General features: G+C 39.2%; 1 protein-coding gene across 5 annotated transcripts in view; it reads right to left on the minus strand.

Annotated features, from left to right (window-relative positions):
* Window positions 1-1,809: 1,809 nt before the first annotated feature.
* The window catches only part of SYT9 (synaptotagmin 9), a 70,534-nt gene continuing 44,967 nt past the window's right edge, over window positions 1,810-27,376 (minus strand). Inside the window, exons 4-8 of one of the 5 annotated variants that reach the window (XM_027714510.2) lie at window positions 10,450-10,570; window positions 9,219-9,390; window positions 8,440-8,569; window positions 7,703-7,859; window positions 6,578-6,664 (exon numbers count right to left, since the gene is read on the minus strand). In XM_027714510.2, coding sequence (XP_027570311.1) covers window positions 7,752-7,859; window positions 8,440-8,569; window positions 9,219-9,390; window positions 10,450-10,570 — 531 coding nt within the window. In that variant the 3' untranslated portion in view covers window positions 6,578-6,664; window positions 7,703-7,751. Of the gene's footprint in view, window positions 7,860-8,439; window positions 8,570-9,218; window positions 9,391-10,449; window positions 10,571-27,376 lie in introns of those variants that run through there. The other 4 variants (XM_039384291.1, XM_027714511.2, XM_027714509.2 and 1 more) reach the window with 4 other exon arrangements.

The raw sequence follows: 27,376 nt of genomic DNA on the forward strand, positions 1-27,376 counted from the left end.
TCAAAAAGGGAGACAAAAACACGTGTTGCTTATATTAGAAACCTCTGTTAGGACTCAATCAGTGACAATATTGTCAGAAGTGAATGGAATTAGTCCATGCTACAAACCACTATGTGATTTCCTTCCTTGGAAAGGTTACTTTCAGAGTCACAAAGTTTTCCAAAGTGATCCTGTCTTTAGTCAGCCCTGTTCTGTGCCTCTGCTCTTTTCTGAGTTACTGATTTCTTACTGTAACAGCCCATGTCCTCAGCTCTTCAGGGACATCACTCTGCACTCCCACTCCTGTCACTCCAGGCACTTTTTAGACTTTGTAGCATGTCCTCACTAGGCATTCCCCCTGGGAAAGTCTCAGTCAGCAGCTAGTAAAGCTTGTCACTAACAAGGTATCTCCCTTTATGTTCATCTCACAGCTGATTAGCTGGGCAGGATTACTAGGCTTCTAGGTTGAGTGCTATGTGGGATGTCTTATTTGCTATTGATCGGGCTTTTTCAGTGAGGATTCTCAACCTTTGGCTTCTCGCTTTCAGTCATTAACAGATTGTTGCAATCAGTCTTTCACCTGTCCCGGTCTTAATGGAGCTTTTTTCAAGTCTGTAGGCTACATATAAATACTTAAAGGATGATTCTGCTGGAAAAATGTCTTGAAAGGAGAGATGTGTGGGCCTGTTTTGACAGGGGAAGAGGCTTTTGCTCGGTTATTAACAAAGAAATAGAGACACGCAAACCAGTACTTTTGAAAGACATTAAAAACAATTTTGAAGTTCATACACCTCCTCTTCTGGAGTGTATTTTATAGTGGCTTATGGGACAGAGAGGCATAATTAGCACTACATTCATTGCCAGGGACAAAATGCCAACAGTTGTGTGCTTTGTTAACGTTCAATCTGTCTCGTTACCCCAGCATGGAGCATCATTTACAGGTACCTGTATGGAATGAGGAAAAACAGGAGTCTACCCAGGCCTTAAAGGTGTTACCATTATTAAGGATAATACCAACTTCAGAACTACAGACCTGTTCTCATTCTTTTACCACGTGCCTGTGATATCAAATAATCCCAAAAAGAGAAAGGAACTAAATTAATTTCTTTCTTAGTTGCATGAAATATTGTTTTATGCCATACGTTACATGTCAGCGGCCCTTTATTACTGTGGTATGTGCAAGCAGGATAGATCTTCCAAATGAGGAAAGAATGAGCTTATCCCTACAGAGACAGAGAGACTCTTACTTAATTAGAAGTCAGGCACATGTAGAACCCTTACTGACGGATGTATAATTTCAGTTGGTGTGAAAAAAAAAAGACAAGAAGGAAAGAGAAGACAAGAAGGAAAGAGGAGACAAGAGACAAGAGTGTTGCCTTTCTAGGTGCAGTTTGTGTAATCATACCAGATTCATCTGTGCTCTTTTCCATTTGTTTCTGGGCTCTGCCAGGGGACCTCTGGGAATATCCCGGAGCTACATGTCACGAGTTGACAGGAGGACTGCTAATTTTGCCAGCGTGCCATGCTAAATAGTGATTTTGATAATTTAACACACTGTTACTTGATAGAAGCACTCCTGTAGCTGCTTGGGTTTTTTTCTTAATATTAAGCATATATGAGATTCATGTTTGACATGTCAAATAATCTTTCTGTAACGATGATTGTGGACATGGGATGAAATGAGAGGAAGTTTCAGTATCCAAACCCCCAAATTGTGTTCAAGCGCTGTAAAGTAACTGCCATGCTAACAGCTTTGTCTCTCTGGCCTCATTTATTTTATCAAAACACAACAACTATGGAGAAAAAATGAGCAAAAACATTTCCAAAGTGTTCCAGTTGGTTTTCTCAATAATGAACTGAACTTTAATATATTAAATACAAAATAGTAATAAATTACAATTGCACAATTTCTTACAGAGTTTTTATTAAGATCAAAACTTATTTGTTCAGACTAGATTTATATAAATAAATCACAGTACATTTTTACTTGTGTTTAGAAGATTGTAATACGTATTACAAAATTAAGATTTTTTTTTTTGTCCCTCAAACCATCACTGCAAAAGGAATCATGCATTATTTCTACTAAACAAACAAAATGCCCACCTAATTGAGAGAGCCTTGATACAGGTATGGCTCTACTCTCCAAAATTAGACATGAAACACAGAGATACCAGGACTATTTATTGAACAGGAAATAATAAAGTATAGTACAATGTTCATGTGTTATTAAAACCAAAAGTATACCAAAACAACACACCTCTCTTCACGCACCTTTGCAATGGGTATTAAAAATGACAGCTGGCCAGCATGCAACTGAGTCAAACATTCCAGTTTTACAATGTCTACGTCTGAGCAAAAGAAGGAGGAACTAAAAACCCCAGACAAAACAAAGGAACAAATGAACAGCCCAGATGCTTACAAGTCCTCAGGTCATCTTCCCCTCTGTGCCACGTGTGCTGCCTTCGGCGCGCAGACGAAACCTTTCCTGGGTGGTGCCCTCCACTGCCGTCTGGATTAGTGCGCCTTATGGACCTTCAAGGAGATGGAGGTCCTCTCAGAGAACTGGAGGACCCTGGAGAACTTCCAGCTGTAGTTCCTTGCCCAACCCACTCTATTAGAAATTAAGCTCTAAACATGACTCTTGGAACCACTCAGCCTTGAATGTGCAGTGCCACGAAAATACAACTCACACCTCGCACAGCTGGGTTCACCTACTGCAAGGTTGTCACTTCAGGACAGAATTATGGCTGCAAGAGAGGCTTGCCATTAACTGCAACAAGATCCAAGGTGAGGCTGTTGCAAAGTCTGTCCCAGCACAGGGGCTTCTATTAAGTTCTACAGTATTGTGGATTACTTTCTCTACATGGTTTTTTTCTTCTAGATAAGAAAGCCATTGTTTTCTCACTTGATACTGAGATGTAATCACATTACAATGCACTGTTCTAAAGGGAAAAAAGCATTTAATTGATGACACTTCAGATGGAGTCACCTGATCTAATTTTTTTTACTTCTGTTCAAACAAAATGCATCAACAGTAATTTCAGATCGATTTCTACCTGGGTAAACCAGACTTTTCAACTAAATTTTCCAGTCCCCATTTACCGTTTGCTACTTTTAAACTGAAAGGGAGTTTGCAGCAACTTTTTTTTTTGATTGCAGATATTTCCCCACCGTGCTCGAACATTGCCAGGTGATAAGCATGTAAACATGTCTCTTTATGTCGCTGACTTCGGGTGCTCATGATAATATAGCTACATATCATGTTTACTTGTTTAAAAACATATAAAGGAAACCAAGCCAAACCAAAGAACAAAAACAAGCAAAAACCCCCTAACAACCACCCTCTCAAACCAAAAAGGGTGGACTAAAATAACCTCTTCTTTTTCATGCTTTTGCATTGCCCTTTGCTGTTTCATTTTGGACTGAACCAGGAGTTTTCCACTACCACTAGTAAAACTGGACTTCTAAGAAACAAGTTTCTCAAATGTACTGCTTTGGTGTTTTGTGGATCTGCTGGCATAGAAAGCTGAGGTGTGCAATGGCTGGTAAGAACAGCTTGAGCATTGGGTCTTTTATACTACATGTTGTCTTTCTGTTCTGGTACTCCCCACCGCTGCCAAGATTACTGACAGGGAAAAGTGAAACTAAAGAGAGCAGGAATGCTTTTAATGTCTTGTGATTCCAGTGGAAACACACAAAGAAATGTTTCAGCACTCAACTGCAGAAGAGTTGTGCTGGGAGAGTCTTTTCATGGGAATATCACACAACTGTCCATTGTACTTGGCCTCAGTGTCAGTAACTTGGAAGGCTTTTCCATTGCCACTCGCTGCTTTTTCATAAAACAACATCTGACATGGTGGCTTGTTATGGAAAACTAGAAGTTAAAAACTAAAATTTAATAGCACGTTGTTAAAATGAGTGAAATGGGATTAAAATCCTACTGAGATGCACTTCTAAGGGATCTCCTCTTCTGCTTCAGGGTTAAGATACATTTCATACAGCCTAATTATGCATTCACAACAAATAAGGAAACAAATGAGGGTTTTAGCTTTGAAATAATTCTTGTGAGTCTACTACTAATTTACCTCTGAGAATCAGAGTTCAGAAAAGAAAGACTGAACAGTATAGGGACCATAGTTTCCTCTGAGTTTCCAGTGTAACTATCCTCTATTTCTTCCAGTGGCTGTTGTATTATTGTAATACAGTCCAAAGACAGCAGCAGTCTACTGGCAGACCAGAACCATAACATGAAAATATTTCAGGTCTAGGGAATATCATTGGTTAAGTGGAGTATAAGGGTGAAGAGTGAAGTATCCAAATATAGAAAATAGCTATCATTCCATAGATGCACTACTATGATAAGGCAGATATTTGTAAAAAGCACATAGTAATGCCACAGCCTGAGTAACACTTTGCAAGTCATGAGACAGCAAAAATTAGGAGAATATAATAAATTCAGGGGGTTTTCCTCATCCCTAAGCCTTTGAGGTATGCTGGATTCCACTTAAAATGCTCACTGTCACAGAGATTTCTTTCTTGTTTTTTGGTAGAACTGCATTCAAAATAATTCTTTTGATGCCAGACCCTTGAGCATTAAATAAACTGAGTATGGTAATAAAATAAAAGAACCCCAACCCACTGGCAACTATAATGATACTACTTTTTGTTTGATGCCCCTCTGAATTGCTAGGGACAAATCCTAGAAAGTCTCCTGCACTACTGTGTGGGTGTTTTCACAGAACTCTCTTTTGCTAATGTTGCAGTGGCAAAGCTGCCAGCTCTGCGTTCCAGGCAGGGGTGCGTGTATAAAGATTTGTCCAGGAAATCAAAGAACTCCACCCCAAAGCAAGAGCTCTTCCTCCTTTGCTCATGCCCAGCTCCCCATATTGACTCCTGGGACATGAGCCTGGGTAAAGAGTGCAGGACTTTGCCTGAGGTGAGGATCATGCAGGAGCAGATACGCACAATGGATCGTACCACTGGTCTGCTGATACAAAGCTTCAGCTGAAAGAGCAGTGAAATAATTTTGCTGTGGCAACTTCATGTCTGTTTTTCTTTTTTTTTTTTTAAATACCTAATTGTCATCTGAAACTGTGCTTGGGCAGGTCTTGAAGTGTTCAGTTTGCCAGAAGCACCCTTGCCTACGGTATTCAAAGCATGGCACGAGATTTTTGAAAACCACTGTACTTACAGGGCTTCTGCTTTATAGCTGCAGCACACATAACAGATCCAAGATTTCCTGCAAGTGCCAAGCTGTGCTTTACCCACTAGCAATCCTTATTTTCTGAAAGATCCCCATTGATAGGTTATAAAACTAATTTTTCAGATTTGGGGTAAGAATTTTAAATATTTCTTCAATCCATGCATGCATATCTGTGTCAGCAAAGCTGCAAATCCAAAACACTTGGTGACCATTCAACACATACAAGACATGAAGCAATGTGTGTGCACATAAGCTTATCTGAACTATATTTAAAGACCAGGGCTCCCTATCTGTAAGTAAATAGCAGACAACTGTACCTTATAAAATACCCATACTTTGCATTTGCATTTTTTAAACAGAAAATCTTATGTAAAAACTTGAATCAAATTCTCTCTAGAAAAATTTGGAGGAAGAGAGAACTCCATACATGGCTAAATAAGTGGCAAAAAATTATCTCAGGGTCTCTTGGTTTGGGGCATAGATTTTATTGCGTGAAAGAGTCCAGCGCTTTGATTTACTTTCTTTTAATGGTCAGAATTTGTCAGAATTTACAATATACCATCATGTAAAATAGCCCTGCTAATTCTACCACAAATAGTAAAGGAAGTCTTCACAGGCACTATATATTTGGAACAGCATTTTAAAATGACACAGGGTGTGTTTGTGCCCAGGCACACGTGTGTGTGCTTGTTTGTATGATCAAGCATTGCTGCCTGTGACATGCTTCCAACATTTTGCAGTGTTGTGGACACAGCTAAGAAACATTGACTGGAATATCATCTACAAAGGTTGAGGACTAACAACCTCCATGTTATACAGATGGTTATCTTCTTTCTGAAAGAACATACTGTCATTACAAATACCATATGCATCTTGTTCGCACCCAACAGAACTTTTTTTACAGTTTTTCAGATTTGAAGGATTTCTTCAAGCAACCATATTAATTTGTTTTCATGTAGGTGAAAGGAGGCACCAACTGAGACTGAGGACGCAACTTGCCATCAACAAATAAATGTCTGATGACAACCATACTTGAAAAAAATTATTTAGAAAGCTATCCATTCACAATACTGCACCTTTTTTGCAAATACAAGGACTACGTTTGTTGCTGCTTCCCATACTTGTTGGTTTCCATTGCTACCATTTTGCTTGTAAAACCTGGGTTATTCTAATGAACAGAAATGATGACTTGAATTTGGGTAATGCTTACGACCATACAAATAATCTATCAGTAGCAATAGTGTCAGCTGGAGAATTAATGCTACAAGTGGATAACATTACGCTACTTGAAACCAATAGCTCTTCACACAGTAGAAGACTGAGGGTCCTATTCAGCAAATATTCAGGGTCCTATGGCTGTGGCCACAGAGGTTCCAGAAGCTCTCGCTGAGTCTAATCCTGATTCAGGAACCAAAATGATATGCTGTGTATATATTTCTCTGCACAGCCTGGATGCGCTGGACACCCTCCCCCACTTGATTCCTGGGAAGGAAAAAAATATGTCTCTGTTTAGCTCAGTGACACGAAAAGCAATCCACAGTAATGAAATCTAAAGAAGTTAGCCAGGCATGTATGAAAAGAACAGGATGCCTGTAAAAAGGGAAGAACTGTCAAAACCTAATTGTGGGCTCTGGCTGCAATGAAATTTATCAAAGAGGGAAGACACGTTGGATATAATGATGTACAGAACTTTTGATAAGAGACACTTCTCCTATTCTGGGCAGGAACCACTGCGTAACTACTCCTTGTGTGCTGTTTCAAGCCACTCCTATCAATGCTTGGCTACAGCTGGAAGCTTGGTGAGGTGTTTTCCAAACCCAGCTCCCAAATGCCCAGGTCAGCATTTCAGACATGGCACTTCAGCTCACATCTAGCTTGTCACTGAAGGCACAAACACACAGGCAGAGCTTCCCCACTTTGCTCCATCTTCTTTCACAGACAGTTGCACGTTGGCAGCCCCCGTGCTGTGCAAAGGGACGGTGCCTTCCCACTGCGACTCTGCTGAAACTGTGCCGCCGTGGTCCCCAGGCACCGGGAAATGCAATTGCTTATGGACACAGGGCAAGACTGTGGCATTCTTCCCAGTTTGTAGCATCTTCCTACTGCCTGAAAATTATTTATGGAACCGCCTGGGGTCAGCACTCACAACCAGGTAGGTAAATCTTTAGCTGCACCTCTGGTAACACGGCCTCACTCTGATGCATAAAGTACACTCAGAGAGGCTGCCTCCACGTATGAGGTGCTTACAGCATCATTCTTGGCTTGATATGGATACTATGGTCTTTCCTGTCCTTCAGCATTGGGGATAACACTGTGACTGTTCATAAACGTGGTAGTTTCTTTTGACTGGGATTACTGCCTGACTTTAGGCAGTGAGAACAACAATGGAAGTAAGTTGTGGTAACTCTTAGGAAGCAATTTAGTTAGATCTCTGATGAATTTTTGTGTCTCATGAATCAGGATTAGTGTTCCCTGTATTGGGGAGAGGATTAGACAGAGGGATTAAAAGGACGTCTTTACCCCACTGGACTCTGTGGAATAGCCCCTGAGGATATGGCTAAGAAAGAGTTCAACAGGAATGCCAAATTTCTGCTGAATAGGTTAAAAGGGTGAGGAAGCCTCTTCGGCAGCCATCCAAGCGCAGAAGACCTGCATAACATTCCTGCTGAATAGGGCCCTAAAGACAAAAAACAAAACAAAACAAAACAAAAAAAAACATAGGAACCTTGAAAAGCTTTTCTGATTGTGTCGCTTCTTATCAGCGCCTCAGATCTCCAGAGACACTTAAACATATTTTTTTCAGTGCAGTTAGGCATCCTTTGAGATGTGCTAGTGTCATGGATGATATATTGTTACAAGAAAAGAAGTAAATTAGGTTGTTATATATATAAAAAAAAATAGGTCTTGATTGTTCTGTAAACAAGGTCCATTTCTTTTTGTCAATTATCAACTGAGAGTTACCCAAGATCGTATTTAAAACACAAAACCAAACCTTAATTGAGTGTATAATGTTTGGTGTTCTCATACATATATCTCGTAGACATTAATTACTTTCTGTCTCCCTGAAATTGAAAGGAGCAGACTTAACTTTTGTTTTATGTTTGACTTTTAATATCGGTGTTTCCAAGCCCTTTTCTAGGATTTACTTCATGCATGCAGATCTTGGGTTTGTTCATAAAATTTTATCCAACCTCTAATGCCACATGGAGGAATATTCAGAATAATTGTAATGGAGAAGTAGGAAATAAAAGTCTTACCTCTACAAGAGGATGCCAGTGAGCAATGGGTTTCCGAGGATATGAGAGCATTTCGTTCCAGTGGTCACGACCTAGACTTTCTGCATCGTTGCCTACTTGACACACTCCAATGACCTCATTGTGACCTACACTGTGAAAATGTTTCATAATATTTTTTTCTTAAAATTTTACCTTTAGAACCATACCATTTGCATATTTAATCAGAAACATTAATAATGGATTTTTAGAATTAATTCTCTCCTGAAAAATATCATGTACTACAAAATACGTAGGTTTGCTCTTTGCATTTCCCACTAATCAGAACGATTTAATATCTCCCCCCTTTATAGCACCCACTGTGCCTATGTGCATTTGTTTCTTATTTTTGCATGAAGAATATAAAAGGTTCTTTGCCTCTGTTCTGTAATTAGCTGCAAATAAAAGTAAACTCTAAGCCACAATTTTATAACTGGAGGTCTGTGTGTGAGGAGTTTGAATAAATGCACACAAACAGAACATCAGTGTGCAGAGTGTCTGATTATATGCTCAATTACTTCGGTTTTGGTAGACGTATATGCAGCTTAGTTATGTCAGCTATGAATGCAAATCTGTATTTTGAAATGTAGAAAGGAAATTCTGCCCGGCGAAACAAAAAATTCAAATCTTCTACCAATATCAACATGAAATTAATTCTCCACTTATAGGGACAAAATTAATAACTTTCTTTCTGGATGCAAATCTGCCGAGCAAGATTTCATAAGCCAACAGTTGATGTCGTGTTACAGCTACAGGTATCTCACCGGTCATAATCCATAACAGCTATCGACAAGTTAATTTGGTCAATGTTTTCTGGAGGGACGTCAAAGACTATGGCTTCATTGTAAACGGGATTAAGGGTATTCCTCTTGGTGGAAGTTTTTCTTTTCTTTAGTCGCCTTCCTTCACACATTAAAGAAACCTTCACATAGGGATCTGTGTGAATCATAAGAAAAACGCTGATTTTCTTTTGACACTTTCAAGCAAACATAATGGCAAGTGAAGGGAGCAGACTTCTTGCATTGCCCATACCTGCTTGCAGAATTCATCTTCTGGACCTGACTGGAATTTGAGCTTCTTTCTTACCATGGGGTGCCTGGGACGCAGTGGAGCTTTGAAAGCTTTACCTGGTTGACTGCTTATAATGAACAATTTAGGTTCAAGAAGCCCCTTGTCGTGCACAAACTTCTCGGAGGGTATTAAAATATCCACTGAACCATGTTATACATGAGTATTTTACACAACAGCCTGTGTATCAGCCTATTTATAGCAGCCTAATTACTTGTTAGATTTGTAGCACAGACAGAAGATGACAATGTTTTTCACAACGGGATTTACTGATGTATGGTTAAATATAATTCAAAATGTAACAATTAGCAGCTTATATTTCTCAGGAGAATTATAATTATTTTTAAACTCCTGAATATAGTAAAAAAAAAAAAAAGCTATTTATTTGCAGGTCCTTTCTGGGAGCTCCACAACTCCCTGCTAGTATTTAAAAGTAATTTATGAATTTTTACTTAAATTAGTTTACAATTTTCATTATCAAATTTTGAAAAGGTTGCTGAAAGGACTCTGGGATGGTCACTTCTTTGTCCATATGCCAACAAAAGCAACATTGGTTCAGTGGCTCTTGGAGACTGGCAGAGAGGGTCAGTCTGCCTCTGTGCCATAATCATAATACTCTGCTGCTCAAATTCCCGGTATTAGGAATGCATTTTGGCCAACTCATGCTACTCTGAATCACAGTAGCTATAGAAACAATAATCTCACTGTCTACTTAAGAGTAAAGTACTTTAAACTGTCGGTTGCAACTGAGTAATCTAAAATATATTATTTATTTCTCACAAACTTCTGTTCTCAAGTAACTCAAGAGCTCACAATATAAGAACCCTCTTCTCAAAAATCATTCTGGGATTTGAAAGGGTTGAATTCTTTGTCTCTCAGGAGGGAAATGGGACAGAAATCCATACTGAACATTAAATTAATTCATACCTGATGCTCCTGTGATATCCATTGCTTTTAAATTTCTTGCCTTTATTATTGTAATAGTTAGTCTACCAGCTGTTGGAAGGTAGCAGAGGGAAAACATAAGGTCACCAAGATCCACGTTATCCTGTTCCAAGAAAAGAGAGATAATACGAAGCAATAATAAGAATTTTCCTACCCACAACAGAAGCTAGAGATAAAAATATACCTTTGGGGATCTACAGTTTAGCAGGCAAAAGCTGAATTCTCATTCTGAAACACATCTGAAAAAACAGACATCCATCTGCATACAAGGTTTGAGTCGCTACGTTTGTTGCTGGACCACCAAAGTTCTCAAGGGTAAATGAGGTTTTAGTTTCTAGCACTCAGTCCTTGGAGCTGACACTCATTTAAGTGATGAGGTACTGTAAGGCACCAGAAAAATCTTTGTCCTGTTTTATATTTTGTAGTGATTTGTTTTGTACCATTGACGAGCAGCCACAGATGTCTGTGCCTTTCCTTCTGGTCTGCAGGAGGATACCCACAGAGAGTTTCACAGAAAAAAACCATGGGCTGCCCAGGGCAAAGTCTTAAGCAACTCTCAAATTTGCATAAACTCAGGTGTGATAGGTCTGAAGTGTCTGTGGCAATGGGACAGTCTCTGCCAGCAGTGGAGTAAGGGCATTACTTCCTGTGCCTGGAGCAGACAAGCTCCCTTATCAACCTTTTTCAACCTGATTTACAACCTGATTTAGAACCCTTTCCTCTGTTAATGGCATTAACAGGTTTCAGAAAGGTAGTAGCAAGTGTGCAAACCCTATCTGCAGTTACAAAGCATTGCTTTCTTGGTTGTTTTTTGTTGGTCTTTTTTGTTTGTTTTTGTTTTTGTTTGTTTTTTTTGATTGGTTGGTTGGTTGTTTTTTAAAAAGGGAAATTGAAGTCTTTTATGAAAAATATACTGAATAAAGGATTGTATTAAATTATTTCTGTGATTTGATTTGCATTGTTTTGACCGAGCAATGAATTCATACTTTCACAGACCTGTCTCCTGTAACCTAATATTTCATTCTTGACTTCAAAGAATTATAGTATCCAGCCAATTCAAAGCTACATTCCAGATTTTACAGGGAGGGAAATACAGCTGTTGTGGAGTATGTGTATCTTGCCCACTTAGCTTTGTGCCATAGCTCCTCTCCTTTCCCAGTTTGGCTCCTTCTGTGTCAGCCACCAAAAAATGAAGGGTGCTGGATGATATAGAAAGTAAGTGAAAATAGCTCTCAAAACAGCCCCTAACACAGCTTTGTCTCTGAGCTGTCTCTGGCTTCTGTACAGATCAATGCCCAGAGCCTGAGCCGTTATATTACATAGTTTCATGAGTTACTAGGGGAGATAAGCAGGACAGAAAATGTTGTTGTCAGAGTCATAGAAAAACGTTGTGTCAGAAGGGAATTTTAGGTGTTGCTTGATCCAACCCCTTGCTCAAGAGAGGCATCTTCGCTTTAGCTCTCAGCTCATTCGAGGAAAAAACCCAAAACATGTACATTCATTCAAAAGTAGGTCCTTTCCTTGTGCTGTTATTTAAGAGAGATGCTGCCAAAGAAGGAAAAGGCTGATATTATGGGCCCTTTGTCAGGAATAACCAGCTTTTAACTCTGAGTTGACTTCATCACTTATCATCTTTTCTGTTCTAAAGTTCAGCGTTTCACTCTATTAGCTGTAAAGCTAATAAAGGCTGTGAGAATATCGAGGTAGCTCAGATGAGTCACCCAGTTTAGTGTCTCTTGATGGTGCACACTTGGTAACAGACCTGCTGCAACAAACTGTGTCACTGACTCACTTTGTGAGAGGATCAAAGTGCTGTTTGAGAAGGTGATGCTGTAAGAAGTATTACAGGCTGAAGCAATGTCAGCACATCCAGGAGGACAGCACATCCAGCACTTAACAATACAGGAGGAATTTCCCAGTGATCAGCTGCAGCTCGATACCTATAACCTGGGGAACAGGAAGCAAACTTTTCACTTATCCTTCCCACTGTGAGGAAGAGCAACTTCCAACATGTGAGTGTACTTCACCAGCTCTGGGGTGCTGAGATTTGTGGCTGTGGAATCCACTCGTGCTGCATTTCTGAGGGGAGCAGGATTTCATAAGCCATTTAAGGAAATGATTGACTGAAGCCATCTTTTGGGAATTTGTCAGTCTGGCAAGTTTTTTATAGAGAGGTTATTTTCAATTAGTTGGTCACTAGCCTTCAGAAGAAGACAGCATTGCTGAATCACTCAGGTTTTCCCTGACCATAAAGAAGCCCATCAGGCAGCTGTTGCTATAACTGTGTATTTTGGCATTCCTCAATATTGTCAGCCACAGCAGCCTCACTCTGTATTCAACTCCAGTGCTCCACATGGTGACTAGGAATTCATTCTGTGAGTACTGTAAATGCTTTACTGTTACTACCAAATACAAGAGTTTCCATTCCAGACTTGGTCATCCTGAATGAACATTTTAAAAACTTGTTATCAATTCTTATCAAGAAGTTCGTAAGTAAATATATTACTACACAATTGTTTCATATATAAATGCCAAGAAAAATCATAGTATCACAGAATACCCTGAGTTGGAAGGAACTCACAAGAATCATCAATTCCAACTCCTGGCCTTGTGTAGGACACCCCAAGAATCACATATGTGCCTGAAAATGTTGTCCAAACACTTCTTGAACTCTGTCAGGCTTGGTGCTGTGACCTGGGGAGCCTGTTCCAGTGCCCAGCAATCCTCTGGGTGAAGAACCTTTTGCTGATATCCAACCTAAACCTCCCCTGACACAAGTTCATACCATTTCCTCAGTCTTGTCACTGGTTACCAGAAAGAAGAGTTAAAATATGTTAACCTTCTGCATAAATGAACTGGTTAGGAAAGAATGGATCCCATATGTTGAATGCAGTGTCAGGAATTATGCCATAATATACTGGTCCACAAACTTTGTCTTACATGTGAAAAATAACTGTCACCTGCACTGTGATGTGTTTTTAGCAAATGCTGCAATGACAATAATACTTCATTAACACTTTTTGAAAAATTGCATTGGGTATTATATGGGAAAAGCATTGTTATACTGGAAACAGAGTCTGTGGTTTCTTCACCCTTTTCCAGTTCTTGAAGTTACAGGTGTTGTAGCAATAGGTCACAGATGACCGTGAGATTGTCTGTTCATGAGCCAATACCAGCAGTAATCTAACCAGGGCAGTCTGGGAACGGGACTGAAGGGAAGCTTGCAGGCAGCAGCAGGAAAGAGACACACTTTTTGGCATGCAAATCCTTCTCCAAGTCTGAAAAAGAAGCCCTGCCTACTCCCACTTTCATTTTGACTTGTAGAGAATGAATGACTACTCCATCTTACTGGCTACTTGTGAACGTTTCTTTAATTTTGGTAAGACAGATTTTCTAATAGAACCTTTCCCCATGCCCTGGCTATTCCTCCCTGCTTATCCCTGTTTCTGTAATCAAAGGGCAACATTTTCAGCTGTTCCAAACATTGTAAATTTTGCTGTTGGGGCCTCAAGGTTCAGTCAGAAAGGTTTAATGAGGGAATGTTCTTCAGAGAGTGCCACAATCTGTGACTGCACCACAGAACTTGCTCGTGTGTGTGTGCACCTGTCTGAATAACTGCAGTGGAACAGGCAACGTGCTCTGACTGGGGACCGGCGATGTCACAGGCGTGACCCTTCCATCCAGCAAACATGAGTCTTTACTATAAATTCAGTTTCTTAACAGAACCAAAGCCTATGCAACAGAGCACAGAGAGGATTAGTGCACATCATCACAAGTTTAAAATCACTGAGCTACATGGCTTAAGCCACGGATTGTCACTAAAGGTGTGCTGTATTAGCAAGAAATAGCTTCAAGGAACAGAATTAACAAGCATAGAGGGCAGGATCTTCTGCAAGGATTATGCTCCTGTTTGAATTGAGTACTTATGTGTTACTATGTATGCTTAACAATACGTGGCAATGTCTTACACTGCCAGAGACATTTTAAAATTTCTGCATAGAAAGAAATTTCATAATATGGTAGGTTATTGAGTCATGCATGTTGTACATTCTAAATATGTGTCTTACTTCATTCAGTGTGGTGCTAATACCACACGGTGCATGTTATGGTGCAATCATGACAGCCTCAATATAACCAGACCAAAAGGCTGGGCAATGGCATTAATAACTTAAAAGAAAATAAGTAGAAGATAATTAAATTCCAATTATAATTTCTGTATATGTACATGCTGTGTATTATTTTTCTTTTGGTCCTGTTCAGCATGAAACATAAAAGAAGAGGAAGAAAACACTGCTTCTATTTTTAATCTATAAATCTATAACCTGCTCATTCCTGTGTTTTAAAAAAGGTAGAACATGACTGGCATCTGCTTTGCTTTTCCAGTGCCCCAGGCTTTGGCCCCAGGCTTGAGGTGATGGCTGAGTGCCTTGATGTTGTTAGCTGTGCCTTACAACACGCTGCACAGCCTGTTTTTGATAATCCCACCTAGATTTGTCTCTGAGCCCTTGTCCTGTTCATGCAGTCCTTTATTCAGAAGGGCAAGAGCATGAAGTTTTCTTCCTTTAAAACGTCCCAGTGTTACCTAGGAGAGTTATATGTATTCAATCCAGCTGGAGAGTTCAAACCAGAGGTGTAAATCACAAGGTTTGCCTGAAAACCGCAAAGAGAATGAATCCCACACTGAAACCTCAAGGCAAATTTTACTCTTTGATTCCTGTTAGGAGGATGGAGACATAGCCCCCCTCACATTATCCTTCCTCCTTGCTCCATTTTCTGGTGGAAATAATTGATAACATTATAAAAATCATATTATTTGAATAATTTTCAGTGGCTTCTACTGAAAGGTTTAATGTTCCTACTTTTCCAAGAAAACATTTCTGTTTTTCCTCCTGTAAAATTAACACAAAATAAATATACCTTTAAAAATGTTGAATTCTAATAGTAATATTAATAGGTTTTTAGTCTAGAATCACATGGTATTTATAGAACTTAAAATTATTAAATTTTGATGGCAAATAGCCTGCAGGATAAATCACTCCCTAGTACTGTGTCAGCAGCTCCATGCTGTTGCTTAGTGAGTATAACTCAGCATATTAAACAGGGAGAAGTGTAACCTTGAGGACAGTGAACATGGGCCCCTAAACGGCCTCACCTTTGATACCTGGGAGGCTGCATCAAGCAGCTCAGGCTGGATCAAACCTTCTCAGTGAAACCTGTAAATAACCTGGTAGTTAAGGAGTTTTTGACAAATGGGGATGACATTTGGGATCAGATTTCTCCTCTCCCTTCTCCTAAATTCATTTGAGTATTTATATATAAAAATAGCAGAGAATGAGTATGTAAAATCATGCAAAACAGGCAGCAAGGGATGGAAGAAAACAAGACAGATTATAGGTTATAACGTCTGCTTCTGCCGCTGGTCTGGAAGAAGACATGCGGTCTTTGAGTTAGGCATTCTTAAGGTTTGTGCCCAATTTTTGCCAACTTGAGTTTTGTATTTCTGGAGCAGAGAAGCTGTGATAGGCCTGTCACCACGCAGGGCCTGTGCCACTCTAATTAAAGCATATGTCTCAATTATACCAGGTTCCTCAGTTCTCCAGCTATAAAAAGACAGACACTACTTTTTCACTTTTCGGGTATGTTGCAAAACTAATTATGGATTGTGAGGTGCTTGCATGTATTTTTATGCATCTCACCAACTTACCATTAATGGGAGCACTTACAGGCAGTGATGCCCCTGCTTATTTCCTCTAAAATTACTGCTGAAAGAGGTTTTCAAGGCACTAGTGATTTCAGAGACTTGATAAATTCCCACTGCTATGTCAGAGCTGCACAGCTCAGGCAATGGTAGCTTTGCAGACTACCTCCTTTAGCAGTTATACATGTCTCTGCAAAGGACACTGGAAACTAGAAAAATAGCAGAGGTTTCATGAAATGAGATATATCATTTAAGGTTCTGAAGCACAGAAAGGATAAATTACCGCTATTTAATTAAAGTCTCTCCTTTTTCCTCCCCTCGTAGCTGAGGAGAATTAGTTATATTTTAAACAAAAAAAATCTTCCTAGTTATTTCCAAATCTTTCCTGGAATTAATGGAATTATACTGCTATAGTGCAAGATAAATTTTACTGTACATCATTCTAATATTTGATAATGTGGGGATTTGAATTTTGCAAGGATTTATTTTAGAGGAAGGCCACTCAGCTAAATCAAGGATGATTTAAATATACAAGGTATATGTGTTAAGTCTAACTGAATTAAAAATGCTTTAAGTAGTGCTATCTACCTTTTGGGATATACATTCATTAAATTGTTCATCTGTGTTGAGATGCATGAAATAAGATTTGAGTGATAAGATATTAATTCAGTTGAGGTACATGTCCAGGACACAAATACTATGCAAATCCCATACTCAAAAAATTTGAGACACTAATCTGTTTGGGAATGACAGTAAATCTAAAGTATCTAACATAAAGAATTCATTATGTTAGCTTTACATTTTTTATTATTTCATCATAGAGTTATTTTGAGTTATATCTACAAGAAATATATACAAACTCTTTCAAAATGTTTGATTTTAATTGAATTTGCATGTAACTAGAAGAGAGCCACTTGCTTTCTCATCACACATTTTAAGATGAATAGAAAAGATATGACTGGAAAATTCTATTTTCATGACATCTTAAATCAAAGAAATGAACTCTGGTAAAGTAGGTATTTATTAATGCCTCAAACAATCTATATCTACAGAAATATGATTAAGTAAAGTGTGTGGAAAATGGGAATGGCTTATCTTTTACAATTATTCTTTCAATACATCAATGTCAGGCTATATTTCATGTTTTAGGTTAATTTGAAAATTGCATCATTTTCTCGCTGTGATTTCAATTTTTTTTGCATTTCATTGTCTCTATTTCTCTTCTTCACGGTTTTCTCAAAAAATGAAAACAAATAGAGCTAGATGTGCAAAAAATGAGTCTGATTTCACTTACTGGGAAAGAACACTAACAGTGCTGAAGCTTGGTTTCACTACAGCGAAGGCATATGAGAAAGCTGATGTGTTTGCTTGTATTTCACTGGATTTTATACTGCTTTGGGTAATTTTCATGTCAAGTCACAGATGGGCTATCAGCTTTTGTGCCTGTACAACTGTAAGACATGTATATATAGAAACTAGTCTGATGGGATGCATAAAAAGGTAGGATCAGAAAGTGTACCTTGGAATCCCTAGTGCTCTCTCCATGGGCTTGTCTGTGGCACAGCATTTGCTACTTAGCACACATTGATAAAAATGCTGGACCTGAGAGATTTTTGCATGACTAGTACAGTGAAAAGTACAATCTGCTAAAGAATCTGAGCAAATAACCCTTGCAAAGGGGGAGAGAAAGCCCTTAGGCCAACCAGACAACTGAAGGTGGTGTGTGTTCTAATTAAAAAAAGAAACCAACAAGACCCTCTGACAACTAAGTTCAACTTAACTTTGTTGCTTAACAAAGGATGTAGATTGATTTTATTTTATTTTATTAGGCTTTATATTAGTGATGCCAAGATGGTACTTGGAGCACTTCATAGTCAGGCAGAGATCTCGCCCCACAGAACAGTTCTGAATGCAATCACTTTGTGCTGCACTTCATAGGGACTGAAGAAATAAGAAGCTTTCCTGCAGCCTGGGCCGCAGAGAACAGCTCAGGGAGTTTATTTTCTTATTTTAACTTACTTATAGTTTTGCCGAGCATCTCGGCAACTTCTCTGTGAAGACAGTATCCAAAGTAAAGCATCCAGCAGATAGTATATCCTCTGTCTCCACTTCAGAGCCTGAAGATCTTTTGAGATGGATTTTTGGAGTCTACGTGCTGGTTTTTTTTTCCTCTCCTGTTTCCATTATCCTTGCGCCACGACTACTTTTCTGTAAGGCAGGTCACTGCAGGCCACATAAGAAGCATCCTCCAGACACAGCTTTGTGTTGTGCCAGTCATTCAAGATACCTTAGAATGTGGGTAGCTGGAGCCAAAGGACGAGCCTTTCACTCCATGTGCACTTCAGAACAAATCCAGTCAGTGTGTTTGAGAAGAACACACCCATAACTTTCTCTTGCTTAGTAAGTCAAAGACAGAGGCCTGCTCCTGTAGGCAGTCAACGTAGTTATCTCTCTGAAGACCCAACATCTCCACTGTCACAATTTCTATCCTATAAATAGGATGGAGTGATTAACTGAAACTGCCTTTCTAATGGGTTAGCTGCATACCATCCTCAGTTATCTGAGTGCATTTACAGAATATAATTGTTCTTACTGAGTCATTTAAGATTTTATTGATAAATTATTCTGTATTAAGATCCTTTTAAAAAAGCCTCCATTCAGTAAAGATAAACTTCATCCCCAAACTTATTTTTAAACATATGCTTAAATCCTATAGATTTTACTGACTTTGAATACTTTTCACAGATCTTCAATTCACAACTATAGCGGTTTGCTGTCTGGGCCTAAGAGTGAATCTAATGAATTATCCTGTAGCTATTGAGATAGAAATAATGTCTTAATTTGTTCCAAACTAAATTGATGAACTGGGGAGATAGTCTGAATTGAGCTAATGAAAATTACTAGAGACATGATTGGAAAAGCTGGAGTACTTCTGTTTGTGTGTGTGTGTGGCCATGTCAGAAATTGATTTCACAGGAAAAACAGAAACGAGGCACTCTGAAAGTGAAACTTCTGTAGAAAGTTAATAAAAGTAATTTTTAACTCCCTCATCAGTTATTAAGAAGAGGAAAGAGTGAGGACAGAGTCGGCTCTGAAGGTTTGCTAGATGGCATTGAAGTTCAAAGACAAAAGTTAACTGAAGTTTAAGTTTCTCCTTGCAAATTAAATCGTTCCTCTGAAATTTTAGTTTCTTGAGTTGTTACTGCTTTTTTTCAATTCTTCTGTGACTTGTTCTATTTTGTAGAAAATACGAAGTTCAGTATAGACTTAATAGTATAAAGAAGTCTGCCCTGACTCTTCTTTCCCAGTCATTGCAGGCTGCTTTGTATAATTTTGGTTGATACTGGGAGGCAGGGGTTGCATGTGTGTTTATGTGCGTGTGTGTGTGTGTGTGTGTGCAGGATAGGAAACACCTGAAAGCCAGAGAAAATAACTGATCTTCATGATCTGATATGTAAAAATGAAAATGTCATAACCTGCAAGACGTGAGTTCACAACCAAGGTGCTGTAGACAGATTTGTTTGTCCTTTTCTTCCAAGGTATTCCACCTTGTCAGAGTTTACAAGTTGCCACCTTTGGTATTATGCTTCCAAAATCTGTTGAAAGGGATGCCTCGTGAGGGTGGGATGATTTCTGAATGCTAAAGCTTTAAGGGAGAGCACATTAGCACAGAGCTGACTTAAACCTTTCCCTCTGCAGGGAAGGCAGTGGTGCTTCAGAAATGTTGACAAACTTGGGAAGAGCAATAAAATGTAAATTGCCCTGTATAGGAATAGATGTTTGGAGAGTAACTGTTTTCTCAAAAGGAAATGAAGAGGGAGCTTCTGTTGGGAAACACAAGTGTTTTGATGTTAAGTGAAGGTGGTAAAAGTGGAAGGACAGGTAGGTCAGGCAGACAGGGCATGCCTCAGAGAGGGCAGTGTCACAAGCCAATGTAACAGTGCAATTTGTAAAATTGGGCAGTAGTTGCCTAAAGTGAGGACCAAAGCTTTTAATGAATGTCCATCAGTATCTGTCATGTCAAACCCAATAATTTTTCCACAAGATGTAATTGATTTTGACTAGACCTTCATTTTTTTGTGAAATACTGAGATTTAAAAAACCCCAAGTAAACCAGAGGTTAATGGTGTAGTGTGCAGTAGCCTACAGTGCAATCTAATCTGGGTGGGCCAACCTTGCTGACTTCAAAGAAAACTCTTGGTGAACATCACACAAATGGAAAAAGATGAGAAAATAAACCCTGATGGTTTCAAGGCTAAATGCTAGCTTGCTGTAAGAAAGGGAGGCTAAATTACATGTTAAGTGTTTGCTATCTCTAGGTAAACGTGAGCTTGAAGAAAATGAAGCAGCAAATCCATTCTAATGCATAAAACTATTTCTACCATTTGCCAGTTACCTCTTGCTTCCATTCTGACATAAGTTGAAAGATATGTTTAATTATCTCCATATACCACTAATAATGAAAATTTCAAATAGATCCAAGAGAAATTGCAAGGGAGGAAGCTGGTTCTTAAAGTTTAGTAATCAAAATATTTTAATCCAAAATGTCCTGCCTGTTAATTTTTTTTCCCTAGTGTGTTAAAATGAAAATGTCAATTTAAACTGAATCTGTATGCAAATTAATGGACTGGCCTTTCACTCTACCTTGAGTTAGGAGGGTTGCACGTGAACTTAGAGCTCCACTAAAATATGAAAAGATATGTCTTCCAACCCCATTCAATTATCTGTTCATGTACAGGGACTGAGAGCAATCAGTATGTCAGGGCCCTGAGGGCACTAACAGCCCTAACTGGCCCTGACTGCCTACCAGGGCTTCCCCTGCACCTGCCCCTGGCTCGGCTCCCCATTTCAGCCTGACTCAGGGAGCTTGGCCCATCCCTAGGGAGCTGGCTGATGCCAGGGGCTGCCCCCCAGGTCCCAGTCTGCCCCACTCACTGGCTGGAGTGGTGGGACAGGACCTGGCTGGCCAGGTCCTGCCCAGCAGCTCCAGGATCCCGTGCTCTTCCTGACACTGTTCCTGACGTCCCAGCGCTCAGGGAGCAGCCGGCCCTTGTGCCCTGCTGACACAATCTTAATTAAGGATAAAGTCCTGCAGAGTGGCTATTCTTTACAAAAAAAGCTAATTAGACATGGGGCTGAAATGACATGATACTAGAGTTTTTTGGGCCTTATTAACAGTTCCTCACCTTCCCTTGGCACTGAATGTCATTCTCAGTGCAGGAATTTTGTGTTGTGCAAAGCAGCTGTCTGTTTTATCATGTATTCTGAGCACATCACTCTGAGAAGGAGAGAAACTAAGCACCTGGGTAGTGCTGAAAAAAGATGGAGAGGGTCATAGCATCAGGAAAAAAAGATGTTCTTCCCATTCTGTGCAAGCACTTACAGAGTTTTGTGGATATATTCATTATACATACGTTAGGTGCTCTGAACTGACTTCCTTGCTGCTCAGGCTTTGCACAGGTCATACACAAAATGGGTAATAAAAGGACATTTCTACAAATCTGAATCTACTTTTAGTGTAAGTTTGCTCTACAATTTTGTTTTTGAGGAAGCTGATATAAAAAAAGAGGATGGTCCAAATAAAATCATGCTTGAAATATAGAAAGTTAATGTCAAACTCTGTGCTGCATTAGCATATCTCTCCTGCCATTGCAGAGCTTTTCTCTGAGGTAGGTTTTTTATTTTTTTATTTAATCAGGTATCTCCTGATAGATTTTGCCATCTGCTGTGGAATTCTATCCCAGGTGAGATTGCAGCAGGGACAGTGGCCAGCTATACATGTACCTGTGTACATGCCCTGGGAAGGTCAGGAGGGGCTCATCCTGCTCTGGGCTCCCATGTAAAGAATATAGAAGATGGAGAAGCACATGTGCCATGTTCACTGTAAACAGGCAGCAAAGAAGCACTTTGCCCCTAGATTTTGACCACTAAAGTAACTGTTAGTGATCAGTGTATTGCCATTAATCCAAACTCTCTCTGCTCATTTAAAAATTCAAGTGATTGGAACAGGCCACCCAGGGAATAATAGTAATAATGGTAGTAAAAATGGTAGTAATCACGCATCCTTGAGGAGATTTAAAATATACATAGATGTGGCACTTACTGATGTGGTTTAGTGGTGGACTTGGCAGTGCTGGGTTAATGGTTGGACTCAACTTTTCCAGCCTAAATGATTCTGTGATCTCTGGATGTCAAATCTACATTTAATGAAATCTCTGGTACGCCTTTTCTCTCTCTCTTTCTTTCTTTCTTTCTTTTTTTCTTTCTTTCTCTCCCTCTTTCTGATCCTTTCTGGCTTCTCGTCCCACTAGAAAGTAATACCTAAGTTGGACTTTTCAAAAGCAATGTTTTCTGTGTGCAGCTCCTTTTAAGTTCAGTGCCAATTCACAGCCAACAGGCTTATGAAGCTATTTCTCCTACCTTTTTTCCTATGAGTTATGCGGTGATTTTCTTCATTGTGTTTGAATGTTATTTTTTCTTTTGAACAGACACTTTTCCTGGGTATCCTTGTGATTTTAAAGCCAGTGATCAAGTGTGTGTTTCTGTTGAAATTTCTCCATGTGTTTTGTTTCTCTAGAGACAATCTTGCCATATTATGTCATGCATCCCCTCAGGTCAGGGAACTGTGAGAATACTTCTGGCAGCTGTTTTCTGGCAAAAAGCAGCTTCATTTCTAGAGTTCCCTGATGTTGAAATCCTGCTACCTTTCAAACTGACTTGGTTACTATTAAGTGGTGCCACTAAATACAAAAAGTTGGCCTGTGATCTGTCACCTGTATAAACAGTAACACTGGTGCCCTGCAGACTCCAATGCACCATCCACAGAAAGTTTCATCCACCAGAGAAAAGGTGAAAATGGATCATTATGACTTCAAATCATGTCTGAGAGCATTCAACATAACCTTCCTTTAGACCGAATGCACAACTAAATTTCTCAATGTGCGTTTTACTAGTAACACTTCTCCATAAAAGTACTCACTTTTAACAATAGAAAAGCCATTTCCATGGAAGTTTCATTTACTTCTTAGTAATTAATTTGAACGGGTCATGTAGAAAAGAAAATCTCTGCAAATTTCAAAGGGAAGCAGCCAAGGTAAAGAGATTACTTCACCACTGGGAATATGCTGTTAACGGATGGGGTGCAAAGGTGTGGAGTTGTACTGCTTTGATTGTCCTTGCACAGTCATTCCATTTTAATTGCAAGTTAAATGGAAGAATAGAATCATGGACATCAAGGTTAATCCTAAAAAATACAGTTACTAAATATGTCAAAATAGATGACACCCTAAATCTTCAATACTGCAAAATTACCTCATTTTATAATTTAGAATCTCTCTGGTTTCCAAATACAAAAGAAATTGAAATAATAGAGGGAGGAAGAACGAGAAAGACAATAAAACTAATGACAGCTAGACAGCGTCGTTCCAGAAGTGTGAAAACAAGGACTGCTTTCATCCTTTGCTTCTCAAACCATGCTATGAAGAAAACTGCACATTTGAATGAGGAGAGATGTTGGGGATTTGGTGGTTCTTTTTTGGGGGTGGGGAGGGAAACAAGGGAGAGAATGCAAGCTCTTCTGTTTCCTCTTAGACATACAAGTGACAATTTCATAACAGACTGCTCTGTAAAATTTGCTGACTGCAGAACCTGCTGAGATGCTGTTGGTGTCTCACCCTCTCAGGGCAAACCTCCCTGCCTCACCTCCCCAATGAATGCCGTGGAATCTCTGCTGACCCAGTGACATGGGGTTACTTCTACCACTTCTTTCAGGCTACTCCAGGAACATTTCAGTGTTTCTCAGTATCCTAATTGTTGATGCTACCCAAAAGTTCATGCAAATCCAGCTACCTTCCTTTCTTCAGAGACAGTTCTGGACTATCGCCATTAGGACACTTAAGCTATGTGGATCTGCTAATGAAGAATTTATGCTGTTGCTGTGCATTATCCACCTACCTTACAAATAAACACAACATTTTAATCTTGAAGCTGCTAGGCAGTTTACCAACCCAGTACTACATCTCCCTAGGAGCTATACAGAAAAAAAAAAGAGCTTTAAAATTAAACAAATGACTGTGAGGAAGCTGAAAGAAGGTGAAGAAAGAAGGCAGAAATCCATTTTAGAAAATGCAGACTCTGCAATTAAGTGTATCATCCAGGTGTCTAGAGCATGAGCAGGGGAAGATGTGACTGTGCAGAGTGTGATAACAGTTCTTTTTCTGTACTACTCGTTCTCTATCAGATGTGTTCGTGCCTCCCTATTATATTTAGACGTGCACTGGAGGCAATTTTAGGGCCACTTCAGTGAGCATGTTTTCCTCTCTTAAAGAATGCACAGAGGGGAGTGTAAGATGTGAGATAAAGAGAGCACTAAATATAGAAGTGCTTTAATGCTTTAAGTCCATAAAAAAACGAGTTATCAGAACGCCCTCCTCTTAGCAGACTTCCCTTCTAACTTGTTTTACCTTGCACGTGCTACATGTGAAACGCACCTAGAGAGGAAAAGGATTGTTTTCTGCAGCTTGTTCTGTTCTTCCTCCTGGAATCACGTGAGCTTGTGTGAGGTGAATGTGGTGAGCTGGTTATCTTTATATTCAGAATAAATAGTGCTATTCAGTACATACTTGCCTAGGAGTAGGAAAAAAGGGAGCACTTTTAGACAGCCTGTGAGTGATTCAGTAAACAGTATGTCACAGTCACTCGGATGCCTTCTCAAATTTTCAGTTTAGCTGCTTATAATTTAAATAATTTGATAGTTTTTAGATGAAATCAGAGTTGTGAATTGACTTGTCCTAAATGGCGAATTCACTTTAGGACTCTGTTAATTTGATTTTGGGTACTCAATCTGCCACCTTAACAGGGTCTGACTTCAATTTTTTGGAAGGAAGTATGATTTTGAAAGAATTTAATGTATTTATCTCTAACCATCCTGACTCATAACTTTTGAAGCAAAACTGTCTGAAAAGAAGGATAGTATCCTTTTGTGTGTGGGCTGATTTAGCACTGAAAGGTTTCCTGAAATAAGTACCTTTTAAGAAGCACAGAAGTGGCTGGATGGGGATGAAGAAAGTGAGCATCTACTGCTATAGATACCTGTTTGTTTTTAAAAAGATATGTATTTTAATGAAAAAAGTATTACTGCTACAGATAGGATGAAAAGCTTTTTATATGTTATTTCATAATAAAATCTTTGAATTGAATGAACTCTTTTTCATGGCTTTCTCAAGAATGTTGATATTCTCTATATATTGAGTAAAGTGAAGGATTTGGAAAAGGAGCTGGTAAATGATAAACCATGCTGAGCTACCAAAAGGAATGGGTCAGGGGTGCTCTGCAGAACCCTGGAGGGAAAATAATCTGTTTTCATTCCATTAGGAAGGCTACAGCCAGGCAAAAATTGAAGATGTGGATATAGAACTCAGGTAATTTCTGAGGGAGAGATTTCTATCTGCTTTCTCCAAGAAGAAAGGTGATAGCTCACTCATATTTTACCCATCAAATTTGGGGGGAGGAAGAGTACCTTCAAATCTGTGTTGAGTAGTCACTGTTATGTATTTCTTTTACAGAGAGGAATAATAGGATGGTAATTTGCTTGTTCTGCTGTTCTAGTACATTTTCTGATGTACATCTAAAGTTACCTGTTCAATTATTTCATATGGCTTTTTGTATTGTTTACAAGATACTATTTCCAAACTACAGCAAGAGGATATGCATGAAATCTGAGCTTCAGTGGGAATTCTTTGCCTGACTTTACAGTAGAGTCAGGATCTAATCCTGAGCACTACTCACTTCTACCTGCATAAGATGTTGTGGTCCCAGTAGAGAGAAGTTTATTGTTAAATTAGCATTTACTGAAAGATTCTGTGCTCAGTGAAGTATAGACATGAAAGGTTTTCATTATTTTTAAGTGATTCCTTTCTTCCTGATGATCATAAATAACTCTCTAGGGTGCTCAAAACCAAAGTCTGCTATTTTCTCTCTATCACTTCTGTACACACGTTTGTTTCACTTTACTGCATACATATTTATTTTATTGTTGGGGTTGTTCAGAGGAGTTATCTTAATGTAGATCAGATGGTTGATTAAACCACAGCTGGCTTTTAAAACTACTTATAAAACCCCAGCATGCTTTTAAAAAGAAAACACATATAGAGTTCTATGAATTCTGAAAACAGACATACGAAATGCAGTATGGGACATTGTCCTTTTGTTTTTCTGAGTTAACTTTCATAGTGTTTGGATAGCAGCTTCTATATGAATGGAAAGTATTAGATATTGGATGATATGGCTTATGTCCTATTCACTGCTGCTTTTGAAAAAATTTTACTGCAGAAAATGGAAGAGGAGATGTTGGGTTGGAGGGGTGATATTTCAGTCACATATACTGAGGATGTTAGTAATTGGTTGCCTGGCAAGCAAGGTTATGTTTTCTGATGTTGTGATAAACTGCTATTTTTTAGATGCCAGATTTGGCCCAAGTATCTGAGTGGGGAATTTTATCCCTATAGTTCACATAATCAACTGTGAAAACCTCCAGCTGTCAGTTGTTTTCTGCTTCCATGCCCATCACAAGAAAGATGCCATCACTAGTCAGAAATCTTCTTCCAGATGGTGTACGTAGCTTTAATTCAGAGTTTGCCTGATGAAAGGAGTAGTGAACGATTAAGCATTCACTGAGGTAAGAGGTAGCTTGTGACTACTGTTTTCTTGAGTAAATAGAGCAAGGTGTTTAATCAAGCAATGAAGGGCCAGGAACATGTAGCTACATAAATCTCAAATGTCATGATACCACAGACATTGCTAATGCAGTCTTGTCATTTGAGCCTGTCACTTCACCAAAGTACATGGTGTGAAATCCTCACTCTAATTCTCTGCTGGGGAGCCACAGGAAGGCTCAGGCACTGCAAAAGCCTGTATGCCTCATTTATCCCTGTGATTACTTCCAGTGACTTCAGTGAGACCAACCAAAGAATATCCATAATTTTAGAACTTGGGTGTGCATTGTGAATTGCCTTTCAGTGTTTGTGACAACTGGTGCAGAATTCAGAGACTGGGGGGTGTGTGTCATTTAATCCTCCCCAGGCAAGCACAAAGTGAGGTTGTTGTGGACTGCTGGATTTTTTCAGGAAACAGTATACTTTATATGTTGTTCCTGATACATGTGTATTCTGAATGTTTAGAGAAACGGGTATTCACGAGGAGAAACTAAATAAA

The sequence above is a fragment of the Pipra filicauda genome, unplaced genomic scaffold, assembly GCF_003945595.2.
Source record: "Pipra filicauda isolate LSUMZ 115617 unplaced genomic scaffold, ASM394559v2 scaffold345_size814242_pilon, whole genome shotgun sequence".
NCBI lineage: Eukaryota > Metazoa > Chordata > Aves > Passeriformes > Pipridae > Pipra > Pipra filicauda.